We start from the raw sequence: 24129 nt of genomic DNA on the forward strand, positions 1-24129 counted from the left end.
GTGACCCCCCCCCCCCCCCATTGTGTCCTCCAACAACGCAGCTAATGTGACAAACGCGACAGTTGGTGGACCCTTTTAGCCCGAAGGCTGAAACACACACCCGCAACACACCAGACCAGGGAATCAAAGCGGGTCGGCTTCAGCTCTGGAATTTTGAAAAACTAACAGCGAGACACCAGAAGGTCTGATCAAACCGCACGTAAAAAATGTTTCTCACTGCGATATCGGCCAAAACTCTGAGTCGAGCTGCCTGACATGAACGTGGGAGGAATTTATCGTTTTCTCATTTGAATTTTTGTGATCCTGTTCGATAATTGTACAGATCAAATAGGAAGTATTTAACACAAAGCCCTCCATTGTTGATGAAAGAATCCAACAAAGTGTGTCAGGTTTGAAGGGTGCATTTAAAGTCCCACTTTCCTCCTCCCAGAACCCCATAATCCCTCGCTGGGTCACACAGATTAAAGACTTGTCCAGAAGATGAGATACAGCATCCGCTGGCACTCCTCGCTCTTCACCATCAACCTCTCACACACAAACACACACAATGTGCACGTAACGTTCAGGCGCTTGGACGAATGCCCAAACCACCCACTGTGGTCCATAAACGCCAACATGTCCAACTTCAAATACGGCCAAACGTCTCTTAAAGTTTGGATTCCGGGAAGTGTTTTTCAGCCCACAGTTCCCCGGATTTGGTGACAGTCATCGCGTCGCTAAGCCGACATATTTGCCGTATCCGTGTGTGAAAAGACACAATTGTGGGACAGAGTTTAACTTTAATAACACTTTTTAAACCGTGTCTGTGAGCAGGCCTGAGGAACTTATGATGTCGGACATATGTCAGGTGTCAACCCCCCCAGAAATGCCACTGGTTCTGCAGAAACAGAGACCCACAGAGAAATGGAGAGGAAAATGGTCATTGCTGCTCCAATCAAAGGATTACAAAGTGGGTGTTTTGGGGGTGGGAGTAAATATATAATCCCCTTCATCCTCAGGAGAAACGAGAAACAATAAGCAAGGTTTAAAGTGGGTAAAACTGGGATAAATCCACCCTCACGGTCTGACAGGCAAACCTGTATCAACAGTAAAAGTCACACTTTGACATCTGATCTTCTCCCTCTGATCTTGTTCAATCACGGATCATCTTCAAAGATTTTGTGGGCTCCTGAAAGCATTTAAAAAAAAAAAAAAAATCTGCTTCCTGGATCCGTGAGCCTCACTGAATGCTTGACTTGCCTCATTGCAGTTAGTCAAATGAAGGAAACGGGCCGACTCAGAGTAATGAGGGCAAAATGTTCCCCTTCTTGCCGTCAGAAACAGGAAAAAAAGAGGAAACGGCAATCTCTGGGCACCTCTCAAGGCAGTCCTAACTGCCATTAAAATTGATTTTGAACTTCAGTACAAACAAAGGGAGACTGCTGCGGTCGTACTGACAGACATCACAGTGATCTCGAAGAGATATCGATTGCGCTGTTGCCATGGAGACTTGTAACTCTGCTTCAGATCTTTTCGACGATGCTATCAGCTCCAAGAGAACTTGTCATACGGCCTCGTAACGGCTTGAATCCAGGAAGCGCCAGTCACCAAATTTATAAGGCAGCCATGAAAAGGGATTGTATCAGGGAAGGATCAGTACAGCGATTTCTACTCCCACTGCTGAGCTGGAGGCTGGAGTCGCTGCCAACGTGTTCTAAGCCTTCAGTGTGAAAGCAGCGGGAGGAGAAGCATCACTTGAACAGTTAAAGTGGCCTGTAAATAAGTAAGTTGTCCTTTCGTAAGAGTGCGTTGTTCACAAACCATGCCTCCTGCTGTCACGTTGGTTTCATCGTAATTCTAGTTTCGCTGCATTTGCTTGCGTTCGGCTATGAATCGAGAAGTTTTGTCCAACGTGAACAGGCACATGTCTGGTAAAACCTCCCCAAAATGACAGGAAATTTGTCTGAGAGGGAGTGAGTTTTGGCCTCGAACCCTCTCTGAAAAAATGAGGGGGGAGGGGTTTGTATCCTATGCTGCAGTCTACCAACAGGGGGAGACTGAGAGCTTTTTCCTCGTGTATTTAGTCTTTTTGATCTATGGACGAACGGTGGATATACGACACTGAAGCGAGTGCCTCAGTGCCGTATATCCACTGCTCCCACATGTTGACCCTTCGTGACCCACATGCTGCTGACCCACTCCTCTGTCGGGCCTGTGCACTGTCAGACAGACAGACTGTGGTTTTCGCTTTATCAGTGTTGAGTTGGACATGATAAAATCTGTTGTGGCACTGGGTAGAAAAATGAATGAATAGTGTGTGATCGAATAGGCACGGAAACATACACATGTAATGTCTCAGCGCCGGCTTCATGAGCCTCCCGCTGTTGCTTTAGTTTAATCCTTGTTATTTTAATGGGCTCCTGGCTTCCTGTAAGGAACAACTTTGGCAGAGAGTGAGACTGAAGCTTAGCGCCACGCTTCATTCCTCACCTGAAGCTCCCTGTCGTCCTATCGTCCCATTCATTTGAGCTATTATGTAGCAGTGTGTTCTTTGGTGAACTTCGCGATCTGCGCCCTTAATCTGTGGTGGTGATGATGACCCAGTTTTACCCCCTACCCCCTCCTGCCTCCCAACCCGCCCTCCATTGTCAGTTGCTGAGAAGCTGCTTCCTTCTCTTCACCGAAAAGAACCGTCAGATGCTCACAAGAGCTGGATCAAACGCACAAGTCAGCTTTTTCTCATTTTTAAATGGTGCTTCAGTTTCTTTTATTTTGCTTTTATGGGGTTGAAATTCGAATGGTCACTTATGTACTTGTGCATTTTGAACCACTCCTTTAAATTGCACGTCGTTAAACTTATTTCTAAGCTGAAATTGAAATTGCGTCTCTTTTTTTAGGAATAAATTATGCTTTTCATTGCAAGTGAGGAAACATTCAATCACCAAAACCTTTTTAGTGCTGTTGGACTGTGGAGATCTGCCTTATATGAGCACTCCTGGTCAGATTTTAAAGAAATTGGATGCTATGTAAGACTGCTTTGCTTTTCATTACTGGCTGCAGCTATCGTGTACATCACTGTTCCCTATATGCTGCCACACAGTGCTCATTTGTGTGTTCATAGACCTTCTCAATGGCTGGCTTTTATCTATGAATCTATTACTGGACTTCTGCCCACATAATTGTGTTTACACCGATGATGCCCATGTTCTCAGGACATCATACAGATTCAGGTCCCGAGAGGCAGAACTGAACTGGGCAAAAGGGCCTTTAAATTTTCTTCCTGGACTACCTGGAACCATGTAAAAAGGGATTTCAGATTGACATATCTTGTGGAGAAATTTAATGCCATTATAAGGAGCAGCAAATTAAGCTCAATTAGATCTTCATTTGTGTTTTGTGTTTGCTGCAACCCTTCTGTCTTTTTGTTTGTTTCTTTTTTTCTGCTGTCAGGTCAAATTTTTAGAACCCCGTTAAATAGCAGATATTATATTGTATTAAACTATTATTGCCTGACTCACGTTGCACCTTTCTGCAGTCAGCAGATGAAACAGAACCATCACCATGGCTACTTTGATGCAAATTCATGCAAACTAGTCCTATTGAACCACGATCTCCATCTCTGTGTGCTTCGGGGATTTGGGTCAGCATTTTACCTTACTGGCACAAAAGGCTCCAAACCATCAATATATCTCACCTTTTTTCCAAGATCTGACTTCTGCCATCAGATGGCTCAACCTACACACACCTCCACCCACAGACGTCTAAGCGCCGCCCCCCCATGCCCACCGCCTCTTTCAGCATCCAGCAATTTATCTGACGAGCTGCTAATCCTGCTGGCCCAGATTTGGCCCACAGTCTGCTTTGCACACATAAAGTTGTGTCGTCATTCCAATCCCCCCTTCCACCCCCCACCCCCCCACCACACACACACACACACACACACACACACACAATCTGAAACACCACAACCGCCGCTGTTGCTCCCGCCCCAACTTTGCCCTCATGTGCTGGAGTCATGTGACTCAGGAGCTGTAACACCTGTGACCTACTGTAATGCCGGCAGCCATCCATCCACCGTATCTAAGCACGCGCATGAGTCACCGCATGGAGGAAATGCAAATGAGAGCAGGCTTGACTTCACCATCCTCATCATCATTACGACAGACAAGCTGTCTCTCCTGTGAATAAATGCAGGGCTTAATTTGTCATTTCCATCTTTTTTTCTGTGTGGGCTTGTGTGTTTCAGCGCTTCGTACTTGGGATAGTGCCCACCTCGGAGCTTTGTGCATCTCCACATCACCATAGCAACAGGTCTTCTCAACGACAACCTACTCTGACAAATCAGGGTAGCTGTTGACCTGCTGCTGAGCTCGAATACGCTCACATGGATGGAGAAAGGACAAGCAGAATGTGGCCTAAATATTGAGGTGAAGGAATGAGTGGGATGTAGAAATGATGGTTTTTATTTATAGTCTAGTAGTGGATGCCCTGTATGGTAGAGGTGGTCACAGTTTTAGAGATCCAGAGAAACAGTCAGACCTGCTGAAGAAGAACGCTACAGTAACCCAGGATTCACTTCTCTATGACTGTCTGTCTGTCAGGGTTCGTGGCAAAGCTGAGTCTTTTCCCTCCCGTCTCATCCTACCCTTTAGTTTGCTCCACTTTAAATGTATTTCCGTTTAAAATTGATTGTTATGGTAGTTAAAATAACCAAATCTGATGCGTTCAGCTTTCCTATTTTTATCAGTTTCATCAGCATTATATAAAGACTCTCAATTGTAATGTCTTCTGTCCAATTTAATTAACCTACAATAAAAAGCCCCCAGTCTAAAAATATCACATCTTAACAGTTTCATGAAATTAATTATAGCTTGTATTTGGGTGTTCCCAGGCCTCCATTGCTGCATTTGAAATGTGGATGTGACGCCATTCTAATCAGGTCAGAGGAATGCTCCAATTTCTCCTCTTTATTTTCATCATTTCTTCCTTTAGAGTAACAGGAACGGACACGATCCTTGTAAACCTGCAGCCTTTAACATGTTTGCTTGCTCTATTCTCCAAATCGGTGGGGCAAGAAATACACACGAGGACGCAAGAGGTACCTGAGATTTCAGATGAGGAAAAAGTCTGGCAAAGAGAGAGAGAGAGAAAGAGAGAGAGAGAGAGAGAGAGATCATAAAGACTGACTTCAGGGAGGCCAAACTTGGGGGGGAGGATGGGGATGGAAATGAAAATGATAAGGACAAAGAGGAGGCAGATGATGAGAGGCACAGATGAAAGATCAGATGATGATGATGATGATGAGACTAAAGTAGCAATACTAAGTTCGGAAAAGAAAGAGGTTTACGATGGCTGCTCCAGTTCCACTCGCAGTAAATCATGTCACTGGGCTACATCCTGCGTCTCAACTTCTCCACGTCCTGAAGGCGATAAACCTTATTGGAAGCAGATGTTGGGAATGGGAGAAGCAGAATGGCAGAGGAGGGTGAGGGTGGAAGTCTGTGTTTAAAAAGCAGCTTAAATACTAACAAGCCTCCATTTTGACTGGACCTGTGGCAACTGAATGATTTTTTTGTATATAGTCAGCAGTGTTGCTCTTGCTGATCGGCCTCAATATTATTTAAACCAGCAATGTCGACTACCTTTGTACATTCAATCCAGCTGCACCATAAAATGAGACAACGAGTGGTAATGTGACGAGATCTGAACAAGCAGTGAAAGCACCGACATCAACAAATATGATGTGCACCTCCAGCGGCGCACGTTTTCATCATAACATACAACGTCTTGTCATGTTCAGACCTCCCTCCCGTTTAATCCTTGGTGAGGAACAGGATCACTCCTTTAATCCAATAAAGTCTCACATGTGGAGTTGGCATGGGGAGGGTGACGCAAGTATGGCGCTGACCTGCATGTCAGGCGAGCTCACATTTCACCTCGCAACACACGACATCCGCCTCAAAATATTCCGAATTTGGAGCGCATTTGTTAATATAAGGAGTTTAGCAAGTTTGCTGTTTGTTTTGTTTGTTTGTTGGAACATTAAAGCGCTGCACATTTGTCCTACAGCTGTTGCATTTAATGGTATATATATGATTTTTGACAGAATAGTGCCAGAAAATCGAGTATTTACCTTTGCCTACGACATGCTGTGCTTTTGTTCTGTTTGCTGTCAAACATCAAATTGCTAGATTAATACTTCTTATTTTGAATTATCTGTATTCTGGTAGGCAAAAGTGCCAAATCTTTATACCCTGCATCTGCATTAATGTGCATGTTTCTGACAGTTTGCCCCATCAAACATGGGGAAAATAATTTTCAGCTTTTAGTTTATTGATTTTTTTTACAAGGTTTTATTATCAAACCATGAATTGCCGATAACAAAATCGCCTCGTCTCGTCTTCTTAACTGCTTTGTCCCTTTTGGGGTCGGTGGGGTACAGACCAAAACAATAACATACGAGGAGCGCTCCATTACGCTCGGTTTAGGTGGCACGAGTTAAAATAAAGCGCGCGCTCGTATGTTTAGGCCACGCGCTCCCTGCCGCTGCTGCAGAAGCAGCGCGTGCACAAAGCGGCATAACCCAAAAACTGACCGGATTAGTTGTGACGACAGTAAACATAAACAGGAAGTAGTTCGCTCACCCATTTTAGCGGCTCCTGCAGTAACGGACCGTGAGCAGACGGAGGAACCTGACAGATTATTGTGTATTTTTGGAAGGACGGGGGTGACTGTTTGAGTAACTGGACGTCCCGTTTTGGAATGGGGGCGTGCATGGTGGCGTGACGTCAGAGATTTGATTTATCTGAGGTCTAACTCGGGAGAGGAACGAGGCTTTGAATACATTCATTCATACTGATTATCTGCATACCAACAAAAATAAACTCTAAGGATTGAGGAGCATTTCTCTAACAAGTTTGAAAAAGAAAACGTGTAACAACAGTCTTTTTTCACCCCCGATGTAGAAATTACATCAACCTTTTAAACTTTCAGGTGGACATGAGCTCTGCTGCTGACATTTCTCCTCTAAAGGTCACATGTGGTTTTAGGTAAATTAAAGCATATTTTTTCCTAACGTGCCCTTTATGCAGGGAATACAGCAAAAAGATGCATACAGATAAACACAACAAGAGAATAACCTTATTAACAGAAATGAATGAAAATGACAAAGGGAAAGTTCACAAATTGTGAAGGCAAAAACTTTCTTTTAAATTATCTTCACTCCTGTTATCTTCCACAGCATATTGGGACAATATGAACATAATATGAACATATGTGCCAGACCAGGCCTTTTGGCAAAACTTTATTAACAAATTTAAGACATGTCCCTTAAAATGAGGGTCACATGAACAGTGCTGTACAACATAAAAAACAAAAACTCCCCAGGGAAGGCAGACTACTCTCAACGTGCAGCAAAGAGTTTAAAAGCAGCACTGCACTCTTTTTGTGAAAGTAAAAGTAAATATCAGAAGCAGCCATGGAGGGATGCTTCTCCATTTGAAGAGAGGAGGGGTATTTTTATGCTTAACGCAAGCTGACAGGCATAATCGGAGCCACTGCAGCATGTAATATCAACACGCCACAGGCTAAACAAACACAGATTAGGTGGAAACACATTGGGTGGATGCATTTACATAATAGACAGTCGCACGTTTACAGTAGCCCCACTTCTCTGTGCCAGCACCAGCTTGTTCACATGAAATTTAAAGACAAATTGACAGCAACAGTCTGATACCGAAAGCGGCCTCATAGTTTAAGTGGGATGACGGGCCAGTACTTGGGCTGTTTGAGGTCATGGTTCCGGTCAAAAGTCAGCTGCATTGCTGCCTCCATGGCCATGATTTTAGCTGCATCTTCACCATACAATTTCTTCATCTCTGCCTTGCGCCTCTCACCAGGCTTCTCGTGAGGAGGGGCTGTAGTGCCTCGCCAAGATGCGCGGTGAAGATCCTGGTCAGCTGGCACATAGCTTTCGTGTTGCTCGTCCTCCATTTGCTGCTGTATTCCTGCAAGCATAGAAAGTGAATTATTCTAATGTGGACTTCAGACTGGCACCCGACCACCAATGTGTACTCACTCAGCTCCTCTCTGTGCTTCTCTGTCTGGGCAAAATATTGCCGCAGCTCCTCGCTGATCTCCATGTTGCTGACGTCACACTCTATTTCACTATCTGAGCTGCTCTCCTTCTCATCCTTGTCCTCTTGGCCATCACTCTCTCTGGCCTCCCAGTCTGCATAACGGCAGTAGCTGCCAAAGTCCTGCTCAGGGCAGTGACCGGGGCCATAGGCAGCCTCCAGGGCCTTTCGGTAGGCACGCCTGTGTCTCTGGTGCCAGGCCATACCCTGCTGGTAGTGCTGCCAATAGCGCCTGTACACAGAGCTGGAGAACCAGGACATCACAGTGCTGACGTCGTCCTGTCAATGACAAATCAGAGCATCTACTAATTTAGTAGTCATTAATAGCTGCCTATACATCAGTTTAAATGTAGAGCAACTGATTTCACACATATGTAGATTTTTAAAGATATATTGCGTTAGCTGATCTGAAAAAGTCATGTTTTTTGCCATTTATTTAAGGATGAGCTCCCACAGCATCGCCTCCGTTCAGAGCTAACCAGCTAGCCGTTAGCACTGATCTGACATCGGGACATACCATGATGGACGATGTGATGATGGACAGTTCAGGGAATGTTCCTGTTATCTTGCCATCAACGAAACGCTTCTGGGGGAAACAGTTAATCAAAGAATAAGGAAAAGACCTAGATTGCGTGTGCAATACAGCGGTACCGTACTTTGGCTAAATGCAACATTAACAAAACATAGTGCAATACCAAAAATAGACGCGTCTTCTATGTAGGGATTTACATTTTTAAATAAGAGCATTAAACTTTAACACCAATTTTAAAACGAGTCTGTCGTTGAACCTATGTGTTGAGAGAACACGCTTAGAATTATTTACCTGCGTGGTTTCAGTAGTTTACGGCTCTGGAGGGAAAATTTCCCAGCATTCTTTGAGCGACCGATAAATGAACGCTGACTAAGTGGCGCCACCTGCTGGATACTGTTCGAGCGTGCAATATATGGACGTGCGCCTGTAGTTTTTAGAGAAGCATAAATAAAACCACGTAATGTGAATTAATTTTAACTTTGATGTTTGTTTGTTTGTTTTTTTTTAACTTGAAAACAAACTGGTGCTTTTTAGCAAATCTATCACGGTATACAAGTTTCATTTTCTTTAGTTCTTTAAATAGAATAGATATTTGTGTTTTTTCCCCCTCTTAGCTTACGACAGGAAACATGAATAAATAAGCTCATGAGCGGATGCAGTAAGACAGCAGTGAGGCTAAGCATCAGCTGTTTAGACATTGGTGTTGAATAGAGGTTAGTATTTACCCTTTCCTGATCCAAGGCTGTGACACAATGTGTCCTGCTCATTTTCTGTTTCTGTTACCTGCAGTACGAGGTATGATTGATCTACTGGATTGAACGATGATGCCGGGTCTCCAATAAATGACTTCAGCGTTACAGTGCCACTTTCATGTGGATTCAAGACTTTTCAGACTTGCAAAGGCAGATAGATGCCTTTTCCACACACAAACACACACACACTAAATCAGTTATCCTCTGACAGTGTTTGTGTCTTTAAGATTGGTTAGAAAACCATCAGTCGATTGTGAACTGCTGTTACACAAACTGAACTGCACAGCCAGAAGTTATGTGTCAAAAGAAAACTTGCAGCTTACTTGTGGTTGACACCCATGTTTATGATTTATTAGTGTTAATTGTAAATATTTAAAAAAAACAGTGTTTTGTGTGTGTGTGTGTGTGTGTGTGTGTGTGTGTGTGTGTGTGTGTGTGTGTGTGTGTGTGTGTGTGTGTGTGTGTGTGTGAGGGAGGGAGGGAGGAGGGTGAACACTGATTAGATCATTCAACACAGTGCAGACTAATCTGATGGCCTGTATCACAGTAACAAAGTCTATTTTGCAGGTGTTGGTGAAGCTCATTCATAGCAGAAACCAATCAGAGGTAGTTCACCAATGAGTTATTTTCCCAATGAGTATCCCAGACAGCCTTCATTTTAACTTTCGCTTTCATTTGTTGGATTTAAAGGGCAGCCGATCACGCAGAAGTGAAAGCGTTCTCTGATCGCCTCGAAAACGATGTGGGTTCAAATCCTTATATTTTCTGTTGTCCTACAGAAAGGTAGGTTTGCCAGACACGTCCTGTACTTTACCTGTTTTAAGCAACATCAAGTTGCCATTAGTATTTTTAACATTCTTAACATTATTGCTTAGGATAAAGTAAATCAGCCCAGTCAGTTTTTCTTTGGCTTTGGCTTTGGTTTCCCCACTTTCTAATGAAGTCAGCTCACATTTTCAGACTGATTCAGATGAACGTAATACTCACATAGTATCTCCTCATCATGGTTGCAAAACAGGAGAGCAGCGCCACCGCTGGAGTCCAGGCTTCACTCCAGTTCTGGGAGGACCTCAGAATGCAGCAGAGGTGAGCTTGGTGGAAACATTTCCATACGTCCTTTTCTTGTTGCTATTCTCTGTGCATGGAGAGGCCGCTGACACCCTCATTTGTTATATTAAAAAAGTTCTTCATTTTCAGACAGAGGTGTGAGGTGATGCAGGGAAACAGCAGCAGGAATGCACCTCACCCTAGTCACAGAGAGCTCCACAGGAAGGTTGCTACCAGCTCAGAGGCTGGGAATACAACCCAGCTTCCTTCATTGCTTCATCTGTTCGCACGTCTCAGGCGCTGACTCTGGCCAGCAGCAGTCGCCTGGAGCAGAAGTTAAATGACTGCCTTTGGGCCCAGGAGGGTTTCATCATCCTGGTGACCGGCTTGACGGCCTTGTGGAGCATCACTCCGTACATGTACTTTTCATCTAACTGCGTTCACTGGCGGAAAACTGAGAAACAAATGGAAACCAACAGGATCTTAACATTAAAAATGAATGATCTGCCAGGTTGTGTTCTCACTGTCAGGAACAACATCGATGGTCTAGAAATATTAGACAATCTGATTGGTGACAGAAGAGCAGAGTGAGAACCGCAGTCCAAAAACAGTGGCTGGTCGCTCTTCATCGCCTTGGTTCTGTTCTTATCACAGGAGGTAAAAACACAGCCAAAGAAAGCAGAGAAAACTGTCAAAAGTGTCAGAGGTAACCTCATAAAGAATCTTTATTCATTGGAACGTGAGATAAAAATATAGCATAAAGAGAAATTTTTGACCTTATGTTAGAGGACTGCAGGAAGAAACCTGAAAGTACACCTGAAATCAACAGCCAAACACCTCTGATAGCATCTTTGATAGCATCTTTGAATCTAAAACTGTTTGTGGCGACCGTTTTGCAGAGGAGGTTGTGAAAGTGAGATGTCCCTCCTGCATTTTCTGTGCACGGCTTTAGTCTCCTCCTTCCTGTAGCAAACACTTGCACTGGTAAGTCCGGGAAAGTCATTCAAGTTTGCCCGTCATGATGGCTGGAAGGATCATCAGGATAGAGGCAGTGCAGGGAGCAGTGCCTAACACTCTAAAGATGGCTTTGGAAACCAGTCTGACTGCAGGTTCACACGTGTGTCACAGGACAAGACTTTGTTCCTTTCACTTCTACTGTCTCCAGAAAGAACACAATGTTGGTAAGACTTTCATTTTCATTTTAAGGTCTCAGTTAGATGTCCACTTGTCCTCTTTCTTATCACCAATTTGCACCTCGGTGGGACCTTTGGTCCATCTCATGTTTGTGAGAATTAGTGTTGAAAAGTACATCAACTGTTGCTGGCAATAATTCATTTGTTGTGTCGATGAGGGAAACAGTCCGGCATAAGTGAGCTGCAATGTTTTGCACGTTGAAGTCTTGCGACCATATATTGAAATCGGACTTTGAATATATGCGTCATAATTCAACATAAAAGATGGACCTGGCTGTTGCTAGTCACCTGCTTCTGCAACACCTGAAATGTCCACACGGTGGCGGTTTTGGATCCAATTCAGAGGGAGAAGTCCCTATTCGCGTCATTCTCGCTCACGCGCAGGGAATTTGCGTTTCCCCAAAGGGCGTCTCTCTTATTAATTTCATATCCATTTGTGAAAATCCCGTGGTTTTGCTAAATGTCCCCTTGAGTCATCTGATCTATATGAAACACCACATGCAAATCCATACAAAGTACATGTATGATGGCTGAAAATCATCAGATCTCCGAGAGTCCAAACAACGAATGCTTAAACAACTTCCCTGAGAGGTTAAAGATGGGCGTGGCGGTTACAGGTATTGCTACCTGCCGGTTTTATCTGTGACGAGTATTTACATTTTCATCGTGTTATTGCGTTGAGGCATTACCTTGTGGAACTAGAGCTTTCTTGAGAAAGATTATATGACCAATAGGTGTTTTTTTTTTTTGTTGGATTGTTATTTTCCCAATGAGTATCCCAGACAGCCTACATTTAACTTTCGCTTTTATTTTTGGGATTTAAAGGGCAGCTGATCACCCAAAAGTGAAAGCATTCTCTGATCGCCTCGACAACGATGTTGGTTCAAATCCTTATATTTTCTGTTGTCCTACAGAAAGGTAGGTTTGCCAGACACGTCCTGTACTTTACCTGTTTTAAGCAACATCAAGTTGCCATCAGTCTTTTTAACATTCTTAACATTATTGCTTAGGATAAAGTAAATCAGCCCAGTCAGTTTTTCTTTGGCTTTGGTTTCCTGACTGGGAGACAGGTGGATATTTAAACATGTTTATGTCCTTTCAGCTGTGGAATCCCTGATCAGCGGGTTTGGGAACCGAACAGCTGGCTATGGCGGTGAGGCTTATTATGGATGCGCTGTCACCGACCTGCCAGGTTTGTAAAGGCTTTTAGAAGCCGCATGAACCTTTAATGGTGTATAATAACTTCACTAAAGCCAAAATAACACACTACTCATAATAATAATAATAATATAATAATAATAATAATAATAATAATAATAATAATAATGATAATAATAATAATATAACTTGCTACGGGTCTCCTCCAATCGTATTTCTACAGTGGCCAATAATACAAAAACTGACTGTTCATTATTTACATTTACTAATTTTAGTCTGTATGTTTCACCATTAGGTGACACTAACTTAGACTTTGAACCAGTTTGCTGCCACAGAACTGAAATAACGTCGAGGTTCAAGTATGAACCTGGATGAAATGGATAAGAATCATAGTAAATGCTTCTTTTTTTTAATTTTTAGGTGTCTTGCAGGTCACCTGGCAGAGGCTGGCTAAAGACGAGCGCGTTGAGAACTTGGCGACATACAGCAAACGATTTGGGCAGCAAGTGAATGAGCCTTATCAGGAGAAAATGGTCTTCACAGAAGCTTCCCTCAGCTCCACGGTAATCAAGGTGAAGAATGTGACCTGGGAAGATGAGAGCTGTTACATTTGCTCCTTTAACGCCTACCCCGATGGATCCAAACGGAGGCAGAGCTGCCTCAAAGTGAAGGGTAATTTCTTATTCATATAGTCTGACCTTTGAATTGGTTGAACGCTTGATTGACAAAAGAAAATGTGCCCTAACTTAGGCAGTTTAAGCATGGGCTCTGAAGCTTGGGAAATCTGAGCTAAGAACAAAGTTTCCAATCATGTCACAAGATCAGTTTCACTTTTAGTATCTTTTTTGTTGGTGTTGTTTTAAACTTCAGTTGATACGAATCAGAAGGTCGGGTTTTCCAGAACCATTTGCGATTACTAACGTATCCCTGGATGTTCTCCTGTTTGATTTTTTGATGATTTTGGGGCGTTTCAAACAAGAAATGAACCCAGTAAAATGCCACGCGTGACATTTCCACCGTTTCTCCAGGGATCTCTGAGGTGACAACGGCTGTGCACACTTCCAACACTGAACACGAGGAAGAAGCTGTGGAGGTCACCTTTACCTGCTCCGCTACAGGTAAACCACCACCTACCATTCAGTGGGACCTCTCCAGCCGGGACCTCAACGACAGCCAGGCACAAACCACCACATTAACGAACAGCGACTCCACCTTTACCAGCAGTGGCAACATCTCCCTGCGAGTGCCCTCAGGCTGGAAGGGATATGTGGATTGTCTGGTGAACAGCGGAATGGTGGGCGAAAGGCGGGAGAGGATACCGTTAGCTTTAGATCCTAGGAGGAAGAAAAAAGACCACGGTACGTATGTATGGATGTGTATTATTCGGGGGTTGCTAACTCAGGTGTGTCTGCCATGATCGCTTTAGAGATATGCTACATTTGGGTGATCAGAGCAGAGTTTTAGTAAAATTGTGAAGGACTCATCACTGACAGGTGGTAATAAACCTGTTTACATAATTACATTAAATGGTTATTACAGAGATTAGCTCACTGGGGAAGTTCCCAGTGATTCTTTGGTAATTCTGGTGTATGGCCCTGACCTTTGGCTTTGCGTGCATGCTAACAGTTTCATTTCACATGAATCAGATAGTTTTACACTGAGTCACAGAGTCAAAATACACAAAATATTCCCAGGAATTGTCTGAAGATCTTTGTTTACTTTCTTTTCCAGCTGATTCATTTCCAAAACACCTTTTCATCCTGGTGATTGCTGTTGTGTTCATTTCCTTCATCCTGGTTGTCGCAGTCACACTATGGAAGAAGAGGTGAGTATTCATTCAATGTTGATAGTAACAAGAGGGAAATGCTCAGCCGAGTAAGACTCCTTTTCTTTCCTCCCACCAGGTTGAAAAAATTCAGACGACCTGAGATCATTTTATGATTTCCACATTTGCAGCCACCTCGAGATGTGAAGTGACCTGAAATACGTAATCAAACAATGAATGTAGCTCTAATCTTCTTTTTTAATTTATTCAGCAAATCTAAATGCACTTTAATTGTATGCATGTGGTTCTGAGAGGAAGAGAAACAGAAAGTTCAGGAAAAATGAGCTGGATGCATAAACAAACAAGAAACAAACAGAAAGCACACTGTATGTAGTCACAAGATACCTGTGGAAAAAGGAACTTAATTGATCTTCTGATGTGTGAGGTTGTTGGTCATCCCCTTAAATGTGTGATCCTCAGTTCTGTTTTTATTTATTTATGAAATTCTATATATTGAGTAACATTCAACATTTTACTCTAATCTTGTCTGTTTGCATTATATTCTCAGCGTAATAAAAGTGGCACTAAATAAATAATAAAATCTGCTGTATAATGTGTGTGGGTGTGGGTGCGGGTGTGTGTGGGTGTGGGTGTGTGTCTAAATAAGCAGTCCTCACATGCTCTTGTCTAGTATGGCACAGGGCTTTGGTTCTTTCATTCAGTTCCATGGCAAATGCATCTATTAAATAGCTAAATAGCTCCTGCACTTATAGTCTAAGGCATTTAATGTAAACACCATCTGTAAAATATGTTTATAGCACAACCTGGTAAACGACTGTAAAAATAACCGCACATACTGTATTTATTAAGTTATTATCCTCACTTGCTGCTTCTTTTGCACTTCTGGTTAGATGCTAAACTGCATTTTGTTGCTCTGTACCTGTACATGTGCAATAACAATAAAGTTGAATCTAATCTAATCTAATCTAATCTAATCTAAATTCTCTCTCTATCTCTATCTTTCTATCACTTTCTATTCATTCTTTTCCTACTCACCTGTTAGGTTCAAACGACCATGAAACAAATGAGGCAAAGACAACAGTTTTGAATTTTACTTGCAAGGAGAACGGAGAGATGTGCTCAGTTCCAGATCTCCAACACGTTTTGACGCACAAGTTCTGCCTTCCTTCTTTTATTGAAATTAGGAGGTCCCTAGTTACACAGAATTCACATGTGTCTAAGGGAGGGGGAAAACACAAGATAGCAGGTCCCAAACAAAGCAAAAGACTGTAAATCATAATGGTGAGATTATACGTAGGTCTTCACTGATTTGACTATCTTAGCTCGCACACAGCACATTCTTCCATATCAGACAGATTAAAAGAACACCTCCTGGGTCAGGCCCTGCAGCTCTATCTCCGGTCAATGTCACTTCCCCACAGCAGCTGTATTTCTGTCGCCCTTGACCAGAGAAGTTCGAGTTCACACATCAAGCATCATGAACATTAAGCATTAACAAATAATAAGAAACATTAAATAATGAGAAACAATATAACAAGACTAAAGAATATAACAAGGTAAAAGCAAATAAATAACTTTAATATAATGGACATAACATCACCTTTTCAGCAGAGGTCTCTCTCCTCTCATTCTTTGTGCTCCTTTGCCCTATAGGGTGGTGGAGAGATTAATAATATAATAATAATATTATTATTATTATCATCCGCTGATGATACTTGTAGCTCAGTTCTGTCACCTTACATATTATATGGGGTCAAGAGAACGCACCTATCTCAAGACACCAGGACCTTCACACAATATTTCAGTATCTCAGTAGCAGCGTTCCTTTACAGCTGGAATGTAACTTTTGGCCGTAAAAGAAAAAAGTGAAGACTTTTGCAGAGATGGTCGACAGTGTGTAAGCCAGGTTTTTATCTGTCAAGAACGGAGCATTTGATTTATTAATTACATGGTAGTTTCTGCTGTTAGCTGGGGGCTGGACCTGACCTCAATTGAAGTTTAATTGCTTTAATCTATCCACCAGAGGGCGCCGTTTTTCCCCTTTTTTCCCCTCAGATGAAGGGTTTATTTTGAGGAGTTCGGTCAGAAGCGGAGCATCGAGCTGCACTTCATCGGCAACGAAATCAAACAAATCTGGATTATTTCACCAGTTATTATTTCATTGTCTTCCCAAATCGTTTGCTGTATGTCGCCAAAGAACTGACCGCTGTGACCCACATCCCGAGAGACGGTGAGTAAGCTCTTTGTAATTCGATAAAAGGATTAAGTCTCAAATTTGTTTGGAATATAGTGTCAAACAGCTAAATTAGTTCATCTTGGAAGTGGACATTTCAGAACCCTCCATGCATAGCATAAACACTTATTGTTTGGTGTAGTATGTTCAGCAACAGCACTGCCAACGTTCATGATTACAAATATCAATGCAACAGTTCATTTTTATTCGGATTTAGCTCCGTTAGTTTGCAAATCACATAATAAATGGAATAAACAAATCAGAATGTGGAGTTTATCCTCTGAGTTCAAGTTGATATGGTCAAATGGAATATTTTAATAGTTGTTGGCAGACATGAGGAGGGTTTTTAATCGTGGAAAAGTGATTTAAGTGCTGCCACACGGGAGCAGCTGCGAATCTGAATGCAGATGCCTGGCACCATAAACCTTGAAACAGCGCCTGTAAATCCGGACCTGCTCTATCATGTGGTTCAGACAGGTTTCTGCTTCCCATCAAATCCACTTGTGGAGTCTGAAACCTGCTGTTTGCAGCTTTTCTCCCCCAGCATTACACCTCGTTGCCCTGTTGCACTGAAATCTTTCTGCGCTGATGTGGTCACCTTCATGGCACACCTCTTTTCATCTCGTATTACCTTGTGATTAAAATTGATGTCATAATCTCTGCTTGGTGTGGTGTAACCCCTCCACTGCACCCACTTCTGAGCATTGCTCTATTGGAGCATTGTAATAGAAATGACTCAGAGTTTGCAGTAAATATTTGTCAGTGCTAATATCATATCATTTTGCTATTTACAGCACTCTGACTCTTGCCAGTAAGATGTGGCTACAGGTCTACAGCTATTAACAGAAGCTTTCCAGAGACTGGATACACTGGAGAGTGACCGGAACACTCCTTTTTACCCTGTTAGGATCTGCGCTGGAAATCCCACCAGTGGGAGTGAGGATGTGTGAAGTGCTGCTCTGCCTGCTGCTCTGGGTGGCTGTTTCCAGAACACAAGGTAACTTCTTTCACCCGACACTAATATAATGTTTTTAAGCCAAAATTGAAAATGTTGGAAGACCCCAAAAGGCAAGGGAGAAGTTACCAATCAATTAAATGCAACGTTTATTGTTGAGGGTTTCAGATATTAATGGATTTTGTGATGACAGATTTGACTGAAACTGTTGCCTGATTAGAAATGAGGAGATGCGCAAGACTGGTGACACAGTCGTGTGATTTCTGAGAACAGGTGAAGTCAGGGCGGCCCCCACTGTCACAGCTGAGGTGGCTCAACCCCTGCTGCTCAGCTGCAACATCGCCATAGCAACAGACCACATCATCCGTCAAGTGCGTTGGTACGACCAACACGACACGCTGCTGCTGGCGTATGAGCAGAGCAACCCTGTGGCGATCAGCCACCAAGACCCCGGCGTGCACCTCAGCCCTTCGCCAAGCAACCGCAGCCACATCACCATCAAGAAGGTGCGTCCCGATGATGAGGGCTGCTACCGCTGCGTATTTGATGTGTTTCCCATGGGAAAGCAGGAAGCCGTGACGTGTGTCAGCGTGACTGGTTAGTTGATTGTGATATTTTTAGTCTTACAATGTGCATTTATGATGCTGAACAGCTCTTGTGCTTTCATCAGCTGCTGGTTTCTCTTGGTTCCATGCGGCAGCTAACACCTAGCATTTTGAACTTTTTCCATAATTTCAGGTAACTTTGTTTTTTTTCTCCAATTTGAGGAGGCTGAAAGTTCTCAGCAAAGGTTTGAACTTTCATACTACTGTAGCCAGGAAGAAAGCCACCCAATGGTGAAGGGTCCACATACGCATTTTGATTACTTCCAGATTCTTGTTACCCAGACAACACGCACACAGGCTGCAGTCCTCACAGCTGAGCTAGATTCAGCCCGAAAACACGTGCACACGTTCCTTTCCTAATCTAACCACAATAATTCCTGTGTGTCAGGTAAAGCTCACGTAGAGGGAAATGAGACGGTAGTGAGCGGGCAGTCGGCCACCCTCTCCTGCTGGTACAGCCTCCCCAAGAAGGTGCAACAGGTGCTGTGGATGAAGACAGCCGAACAAGGTGACACCACCACCGTGGCCTCCTACGGGAGGCACGGCCAACTCAGTATAGCAGATCAGTTCATCCGGCGGATCAGCTTGAGCCGTAGCCTTGGCGACACTCAGCTGACCATCAAGGATGTCAGGACAGAAGATGAAGCGTGCTACACCTGTGAGTTCCACACGTATCCGGATGGCTCCAAAAGAACCACATCCTGCCTTTCCGTTCATGGTGAGCACCTATAGAAATGTATTCAGACCATTGATTGGTGACAGCGTTGACTGTGATTGATGGGAGTGACCCAGGAAAAAAAAAGAATAGAAGAAGACTGATGGCTGATATATTTGTTAATTTTGGTAAGTAACCTTTGATTTAGGCTGAGAGGAATTAAACCGCACAGGAACAAGAGTGAAGTGCTTTGTTTCCAGAAACCGACCACAAGTCATTAACCTGCTTCATTATCAGCTTTTGGAGCCCCCTGCCAACAGTCTTAAATCTGCTGTGCTGTTGGAAAGTGTGTAGTCTCTTCCTGACCTTCAGAAGAGTGTGAGTCTGTCCTAGAATGTGTGTTTGTGCAGTGAAAAGGGTGTCACTTAGGTGAAAGAGGTGATTAATTTGGGAGAGAGCCCAGTGCCAGAGGAACTCACTGTTCAGCACAAAAACCTCTTCTGTGTGTGTGTGTGTGTGTGTGTGTGTGTGTGTGTGTGTGTGGGTCTGGAAAGTTGCTTGGTGTCTGTTTTCATTGTTTTGTGCTGTCTGGGCACACTGACGGGCCTTGTTCTGTGGACAAATCTCTGCTGTCTGTTTGTAAAATGTAAAATGCTAACAATCAACAAACAATGCCTTGCACCAGTTTTACCAAAACCAGAGGTGAAATACGAGACCTCGGCGTCTGGAGAAACGGAGGCCAACTGTACCGCCCGGTCCCGTCCTGCAGCTCACATCACCTGGGACGTCGGCGGGGACAACCGGACGCTCGGTCCACCTGTTACATCAGCCGACAGCCAGGGTGACGGCACAACCATAGTGAGGAGCACGCTGCTCTTCCATTCCGGGTTGCTCAAGGACGTGTCCGTCAAGTGTATCATCCACCACCAGGGTCTGAAGCACCCTCTGACCGTGTCTCTCAACACGAATGGTGAGAAGATTGCAACTCCTCATGTGACCAATTGTTGGCCTCGCCGCCTGGTTTTCATTTTTAATTTGAGTTTGTGCGTTTGTGCGGCAGTGGGTCCGGCCACAGTCATCCTCCTGTCCGTGTGTGGCGTGGTTTCCGTCCTCTTCTTGAGTCTGTGCATTGTTTTCTGCAAGTGCTTCGTCTGCACGAATGGTGAGTCCGGAAGCACTTTGATTCTGAAATATCGGAAAATCTGTTTTCCAAGTCGTTTGAAGTCATTTAATTGTAGGCTGGTCTCATCTTCTGGGAGTCTGTAGGTGGCTTTAAACTAAAGTCTGCTATCGAAGCCCTTTAATCTGTGAAAAACACTACTCGGGATTATTTAGAGTTCCAAAACCAACAACCTTATGGACTGCATAAACCCCCGCCCCCAGTTGCAGAGAATTCCAGCCGCTCTAACTTTTCCAGGACATCCTTGACATTCTCAGGGGCTATTTTTGGTTTGAGCATTTGTGCTGCTCTCACTCTTTCTCGTGGGTCTGTGGTCAGTGTGGCAGCTTTCTCAAGAATCCTGCTGAACCCCCAAATTTAAAAAGAAATTTGCAAAGATTTCCGTAAGACTCTCCTGATTTCCGAACGTCTTTCCAACTCTGTGGACCCTGAGCAGAATAACAAGTGGCTGAATAATAAGTGGCAAGGCCGATTGTCTTGAGCTAGGATCCAGAAGAAAAGAGCCTTTTTTCTTCATTTAATCCTTTGGATCTTGGAAAATCATGGACATTGTGGAGGATCTGAAAGCTTGCCAGGCTGATAACAACATCCCTTCTTCCGTTCAACTGGAGACAGACAGTCTGTATTTCTGTCTTGCTCTGTCTGACATGTCAAAGAACACAATCTTTCACTGTGGCGGGGGCAGATTGCTGTTTACATGTTGGCTCTAATCCCAATTGTAACTGCTGTATGTCATCACACCACTGAAACCGACATCTAGTTTCTAAATCACGACGTAAATGAGCACTTTAAGCACAAGAAGGTCATTTGGTCAGTTGTCCAGTTGTGAAGAGCATCAATGAAATGTAGAGAAATATTTTATACCTGGGAGATGAAGCTTCAGGGAATCCTCCACCCATCCACCCAGGGAGAGGTTCACCACAAGCTACTCGTGGAATTTTATGGCCTCCTTCGAATTTGTTGAAAGAACTCAGCCACTGGCTGTGTGGGTGAGTGTGGGAAGGAAGGCCGAGACCTTCCTGGAAGCGCCAGCTGCTTTATTTGTGCCTACATTTCCTGACTTTGCTTTGGTGTGTATGGCTGGAGGCAGGACAGGTTTTCTTAGTAACATTTACCGAGAACAGGAAGTTTACCACAGATGTAACTATTTTCCCTCAGGCACCAGCAGCATGTGGTATCATACTGTAGTTTGTGTCGTGACGAGGACACGTGTTGTGTCTAGAAGCGTGGAGGCTTATTTTCTTCAAATGAGTCACCTGCTGGAATTCTGTTGGAGGGATTTGTGTGATCCCTGTTTAGCTTTGGGCGATTATAACTTGCAAATATGGACTTTTGTGTTTATTGTTTTATTCTTACGTGTCCGCCCTTTTTTGGAATTGAAAAATGAGTCTAAAATGTTTGGATATGTGGGCACTGTTTCTGTTTCTGCCCACGCACGTCTAACCAGGACTATATGAGGAAACAATTCATTTTCTGACATTACTATTAGCCCCAGTACGTTTTTGTTGTGTGATATTTGACAAGTATTGACATGCTAAAATGCTGCATATGTTTCTGATGACTAGTTCGTAACATTAATTACATTCAGATGATTTTTTGAAACATTTAAAAAAAGATCTTACCACTGTGCGTAATGTACAATATTGAAACAATTTGGCAACCGCTGTGCTAATTAGAACCTGTCTTTTCCATAGAGGCTTTAACGAGGCAAAGGCACCATGGTTAATGATGCTTAATCATCGTCCATATTTGAGCGCACTCTGCGATAGTACGCACATAGTCTGCATGATTAATGGAATTCTCCCACTAATTTTTCCATCCTGTTTCTTTGTTCTCAGACTGATTCGGATGACAGCATCATGCTGCTTTGATGATGGTCCAGTGACGCTCTGAGCGCGGCCTCGCTGCTCGGGAACCAGCGCTTTGTTTTACAGACGGAGGGAATTAACCTGTGCCGGTCTGCTCCCATGAGCTGGGATGATGCTGCTAGTTTTGACACAAATCTTTCTTTTATTATTTACGGAATCAGCAGAACTAAAACTGTTTTATTTAAAAGACTCTACTGTTGTTATAGAAATGTCTCTGTATTATAACATCTCATTAGCAATATTATATTTTACACGAGTTACCCGGCAGCCAGCAGTTGAGAAGAGCTGCTGAAATTCCTCATCTGTGTTTTAAAGAAGTTGTAGAAGCCCGTCAATTTCAGCAGACAAATGCGAGTTAGAGAAATGATAAAAGAGTGGTGAGACTGAGGTGTGTAGTAAACCAGCCATGAAGGACTTTCCACCCAAACCTTTCCTGTATGACTGATTAGGATGTGAATCAGCAATGAGGTGGTGTGTATGTTTTCCACATACCTTCCACATTCTTTTCTTTTTTTAAAAAATGCATTTATTTCTTTTTTAACAAAAAAGACGTGTTTGTGTTGTGTAGTATTGGGACTGTATGGGAGCACCTGTGTGGGGTTTGTTTAAATTCTCCTGATAAAAACTGCTCTTTGATACCCTGAAGCTCAACTTTAACAACGGAACTGTCTTTACCTAACGATAACCTTGAGTTTAGCATTAAACATCAGACGTACAGTGTATTGTTTACCTGAGTTTGTTAAAGTCAATATTTATTAGAAATCACTCGTTTTTTCTGCTGATGCTGACAAGGACGGACAGATCTGCAACATTTATCATCTGTTGTTCTGCTCTGGGTTTCTTTATATTGTGTTCTTGTGGGACAATGTTTGGGCCCTTTGGTCCCAAACTGCAGTCTTCCAAATAGCTAAAATAATTTTTGACATTGTTGTTGCGAACTTTGCATAACAGGGAGCTTGTGTCCTCCACACGCTACTCCAGTCATTTTGCTCCTCTCATTGATCTTAAGATCATCTTTGTTTATGACTGTTTTTAAAATAAAAAAAAACCCCGTAGCTCTATGTCTTATGATTGACTCTTGTTTTGATCTTATCATCCTGGTAACTTGGCATGCTGTATTTTTTCCACATGGGAACATTTATTAGCATAATAAAAATGTTTTCATTTCATTTTCCACAAACGCACAAAGACGGGAAAAGGGTAAGTACTTCCTCTGGTGTTGATGTAATGTTTTGGGCGTATCAGCAATGCTTTTCCAACAAGACTAACGGCTAATATCCAGGACCAAATCAGCTACATCCTTTGTAGATTTGTCCAGAAGAAAATGTGGTCTTGATTTCTTTTTGGGACTTTAAACATTTTAAAAGTTCAGTTTGTCTTATTGAAATTTGTGATTAAACAGCAGTAAACTGAAGTTTAGTTTACACATGTATGCCACATGAAAAACACACTTTAGATTTGTTTATAAAACCATAAGTGGCAAAAAAAAGTTCATCAGAGAATTATGGGCTCCTGGTTCCAAGTTTAAAACAGAATTAAGGAACACTGAGTGGGTCACCGAAGTGAGCTGTTATTGCATCTGAAACAGCAAGTGTCGAATGTTCAATGTGAGTTTTGAACTAATTTAATAATTTTAATTTAAAAAAACTTAATCTGAGCGACAGATTTGCAAAATGATGATTAATCTAAGGTTATTTAGGGTGTGAAAAGTTGAATATCATTGGACTTGAACAATAAACCATTTCTGTAAAGAGGGAAAATTTGTTTATGAGAGGCTGAAACCTGTTGCCTGTCCCCGCCTCTGTAGTAAACAGAGCGGGCACAAATTAATGTTTGGTAAATGATGCGATTTCTCACTGTTACATTGTCAGCATTAGGATAAAAAAAAAGATTCAAAGAAGATTTTAACACTCGAGAAAGACTGTGTCTGGTGGAAAATAGAGGCGAAAGTCCTGTTTGTCTGTCTTATGCACGTGAGCTTTCTGAAAACAAGAAAAAATCTCACAACACACCCAAACAAACAAAAAAGGTTGTAATGAGCCCCTAAAGGA

General features: G+C 42.9%; 4 protein-coding genes and 1 long non-coding RNA gene across 13 annotated transcripts in view; 2 read left to right on the top strand and 3 right to left on the bottom strand.

The window, feature by feature from the left end:
• LOC130522049 (neuronal membrane glycoprotein M6-b-like) overlaps positions 1 to 7050 on the bottom strand; it is a 23400-nt gene extending 16350 nt beyond the window's left edge. Inside the window, exon 1 of the mRNA XM_057025981.1 lies at positions 6624 to 7050. Within this exon, the coding sequence (XP_056881961.1) occupies positions 6624 to 6627 (4 nt within the window). The 5' untranslated portion in view covers positions 6628 to 7050. The remainder of the gene's footprint in view (positions 1 to 6623) is intronic.
• On the top strand, positions 1392 to 15178 carry LOC130522050 (OX-2 membrane glycoprotein-like). Of its 6 annotated transcripts, none has more exons than XM_057025982.1 (10): positions 9987 to 10004; positions 10089 to 10181; positions 10417 to 10484; positions 10596 to 11626; positions 12464 to 12556; positions 12741 to 12830; positions 13217 to 13468; positions 13825 to 14154; positions 14528 to 14621; positions 14701 to 15178. In XM_057025982.1, exons 5-10 carry the CDS (start codon positions 12514 to 12516, stop codon positions 14735 to 14737), a joined length of 846 nt encoding a protein of 281 aa, XP_056881962.1. In that variant the 5' UTR covers positions 9987 to 10004; positions 10089 to 10181; positions 10417 to 10484; positions 10596 to 11626; positions 12464 to 12513; the 3' UTR covers positions 14738 to 15178. The 6 variants fall into 6 exon arrangements, with proteins under 6 accessions (XP_056881965.1, XP_056881962.1, XP_056881963.1 ...); XM_057025983.1 differs by having other exon boundaries at positions 9990 to 10004; positions 10582 to 11626; XM_057025985.1 differs by lacking the exons at positions 10417 to 10484; positions 10596 to 11626; positions 12464 to 12556 and adding an exon at positions 1392 to 1762 and having other exon boundaries at positions 9966 to 10004.
• gemin8 (gem (nuclear organelle) associated protein 8) lies at positions 7256 to 9428 on the bottom strand. Of its 3 annotated transcripts, none has more exons than XM_057025989.1 (4): positions 9372 to 9428; positions 8632 to 8700; positions 8057 to 8393; positions 7256 to 7985 (listed from the first exon to the last, which is right to left on the bottom strand). In XM_057025989.1, the coding sequence occupies exons 1-4, from the start codon at positions 9411 to 9413 to the stop codon at positions 7726 to 7728; spliced, it is 708 nt and encodes a 235-aa protein (XP_056881969.1). In that variant the 5' UTR covers positions 9414 to 9428; the 3' UTR covers positions 7256 to 7725. The 3 variants fall into 3 exon arrangements, with proteins under 3 accessions (XP_056881969.1, XP_056881970.1, XP_056881971.1); XM_057025990.1 differs by lacking the exon at positions 9372 to 9428 and adding an exon at positions 8938 to 9028; XM_057025991.1 differs by lacking the exon at positions 9372 to 9428 and adding an exon at positions 8810 to 8832.
• Positions 15179 to 15737: 559 nt separating the features above from the next.
• Positions 15738 to 16450, bottom strand: LOC130522056 (uncharacterized). The gene is made up of 2 exons (XR_008949536.1): positions 16183 to 16450; positions 15738 to 16022 (listed from the first exon to the last, which is right to left on the bottom strand). It is a non-coding gene; the product is annotated as an uncharacterized LOC130522056 (long non-coding RNA).
• Positions 16451 to 16640: 190 nt separating this feature from the next.
• Positions 16641 to 23266, top strand: LOC130522048 (OX-2 membrane glycoprotein-like). 2 transcript variants are annotated; one of them, XM_057025978.1, is made up of 7 exons: positions 16641 to 16812; positions 17723 to 17812; positions 18044 to 18367; positions 18764 to 19093; positions 19716 to 20000; positions 20091 to 20192; positions 22049 to 23266. In XM_057025978.1, the coding sequence occupies exons 2-7, from the start codon at positions 17758 to 17760 to the stop codon at positions 22051 to 22053; spliced, it is 1101 nt and encodes a 366-aa protein (XP_056881958.1). In that variant the 5' UTR covers positions 16641 to 16812; positions 17723 to 17757; the 3' UTR covers positions 22054 to 23266. The 2 variants fall into 2 exon arrangements, with proteins under 2 accessions (XP_056881958.1, XP_056881957.1); XM_057025977.1 differs by having other exon boundaries at positions 16643 to 16812; positions 17610 to 17812.
• Positions 23267 to 24129: the final 863 nt, after the last annotated feature.

The sequence above is a fragment of the Takifugu flavidus genome, chromosome 3 (assembly GCF_003711565.1).
Source record: "Takifugu flavidus isolate HTHZ2018 chromosome 3, ASM371156v2, whole genome shotgun sequence".
Taxonomy (NCBI): domain Eukaryota; kingdom Metazoa; phylum Chordata; class Actinopteri; order Tetraodontiformes; family Tetraodontidae; genus Takifugu; species Takifugu flavidus.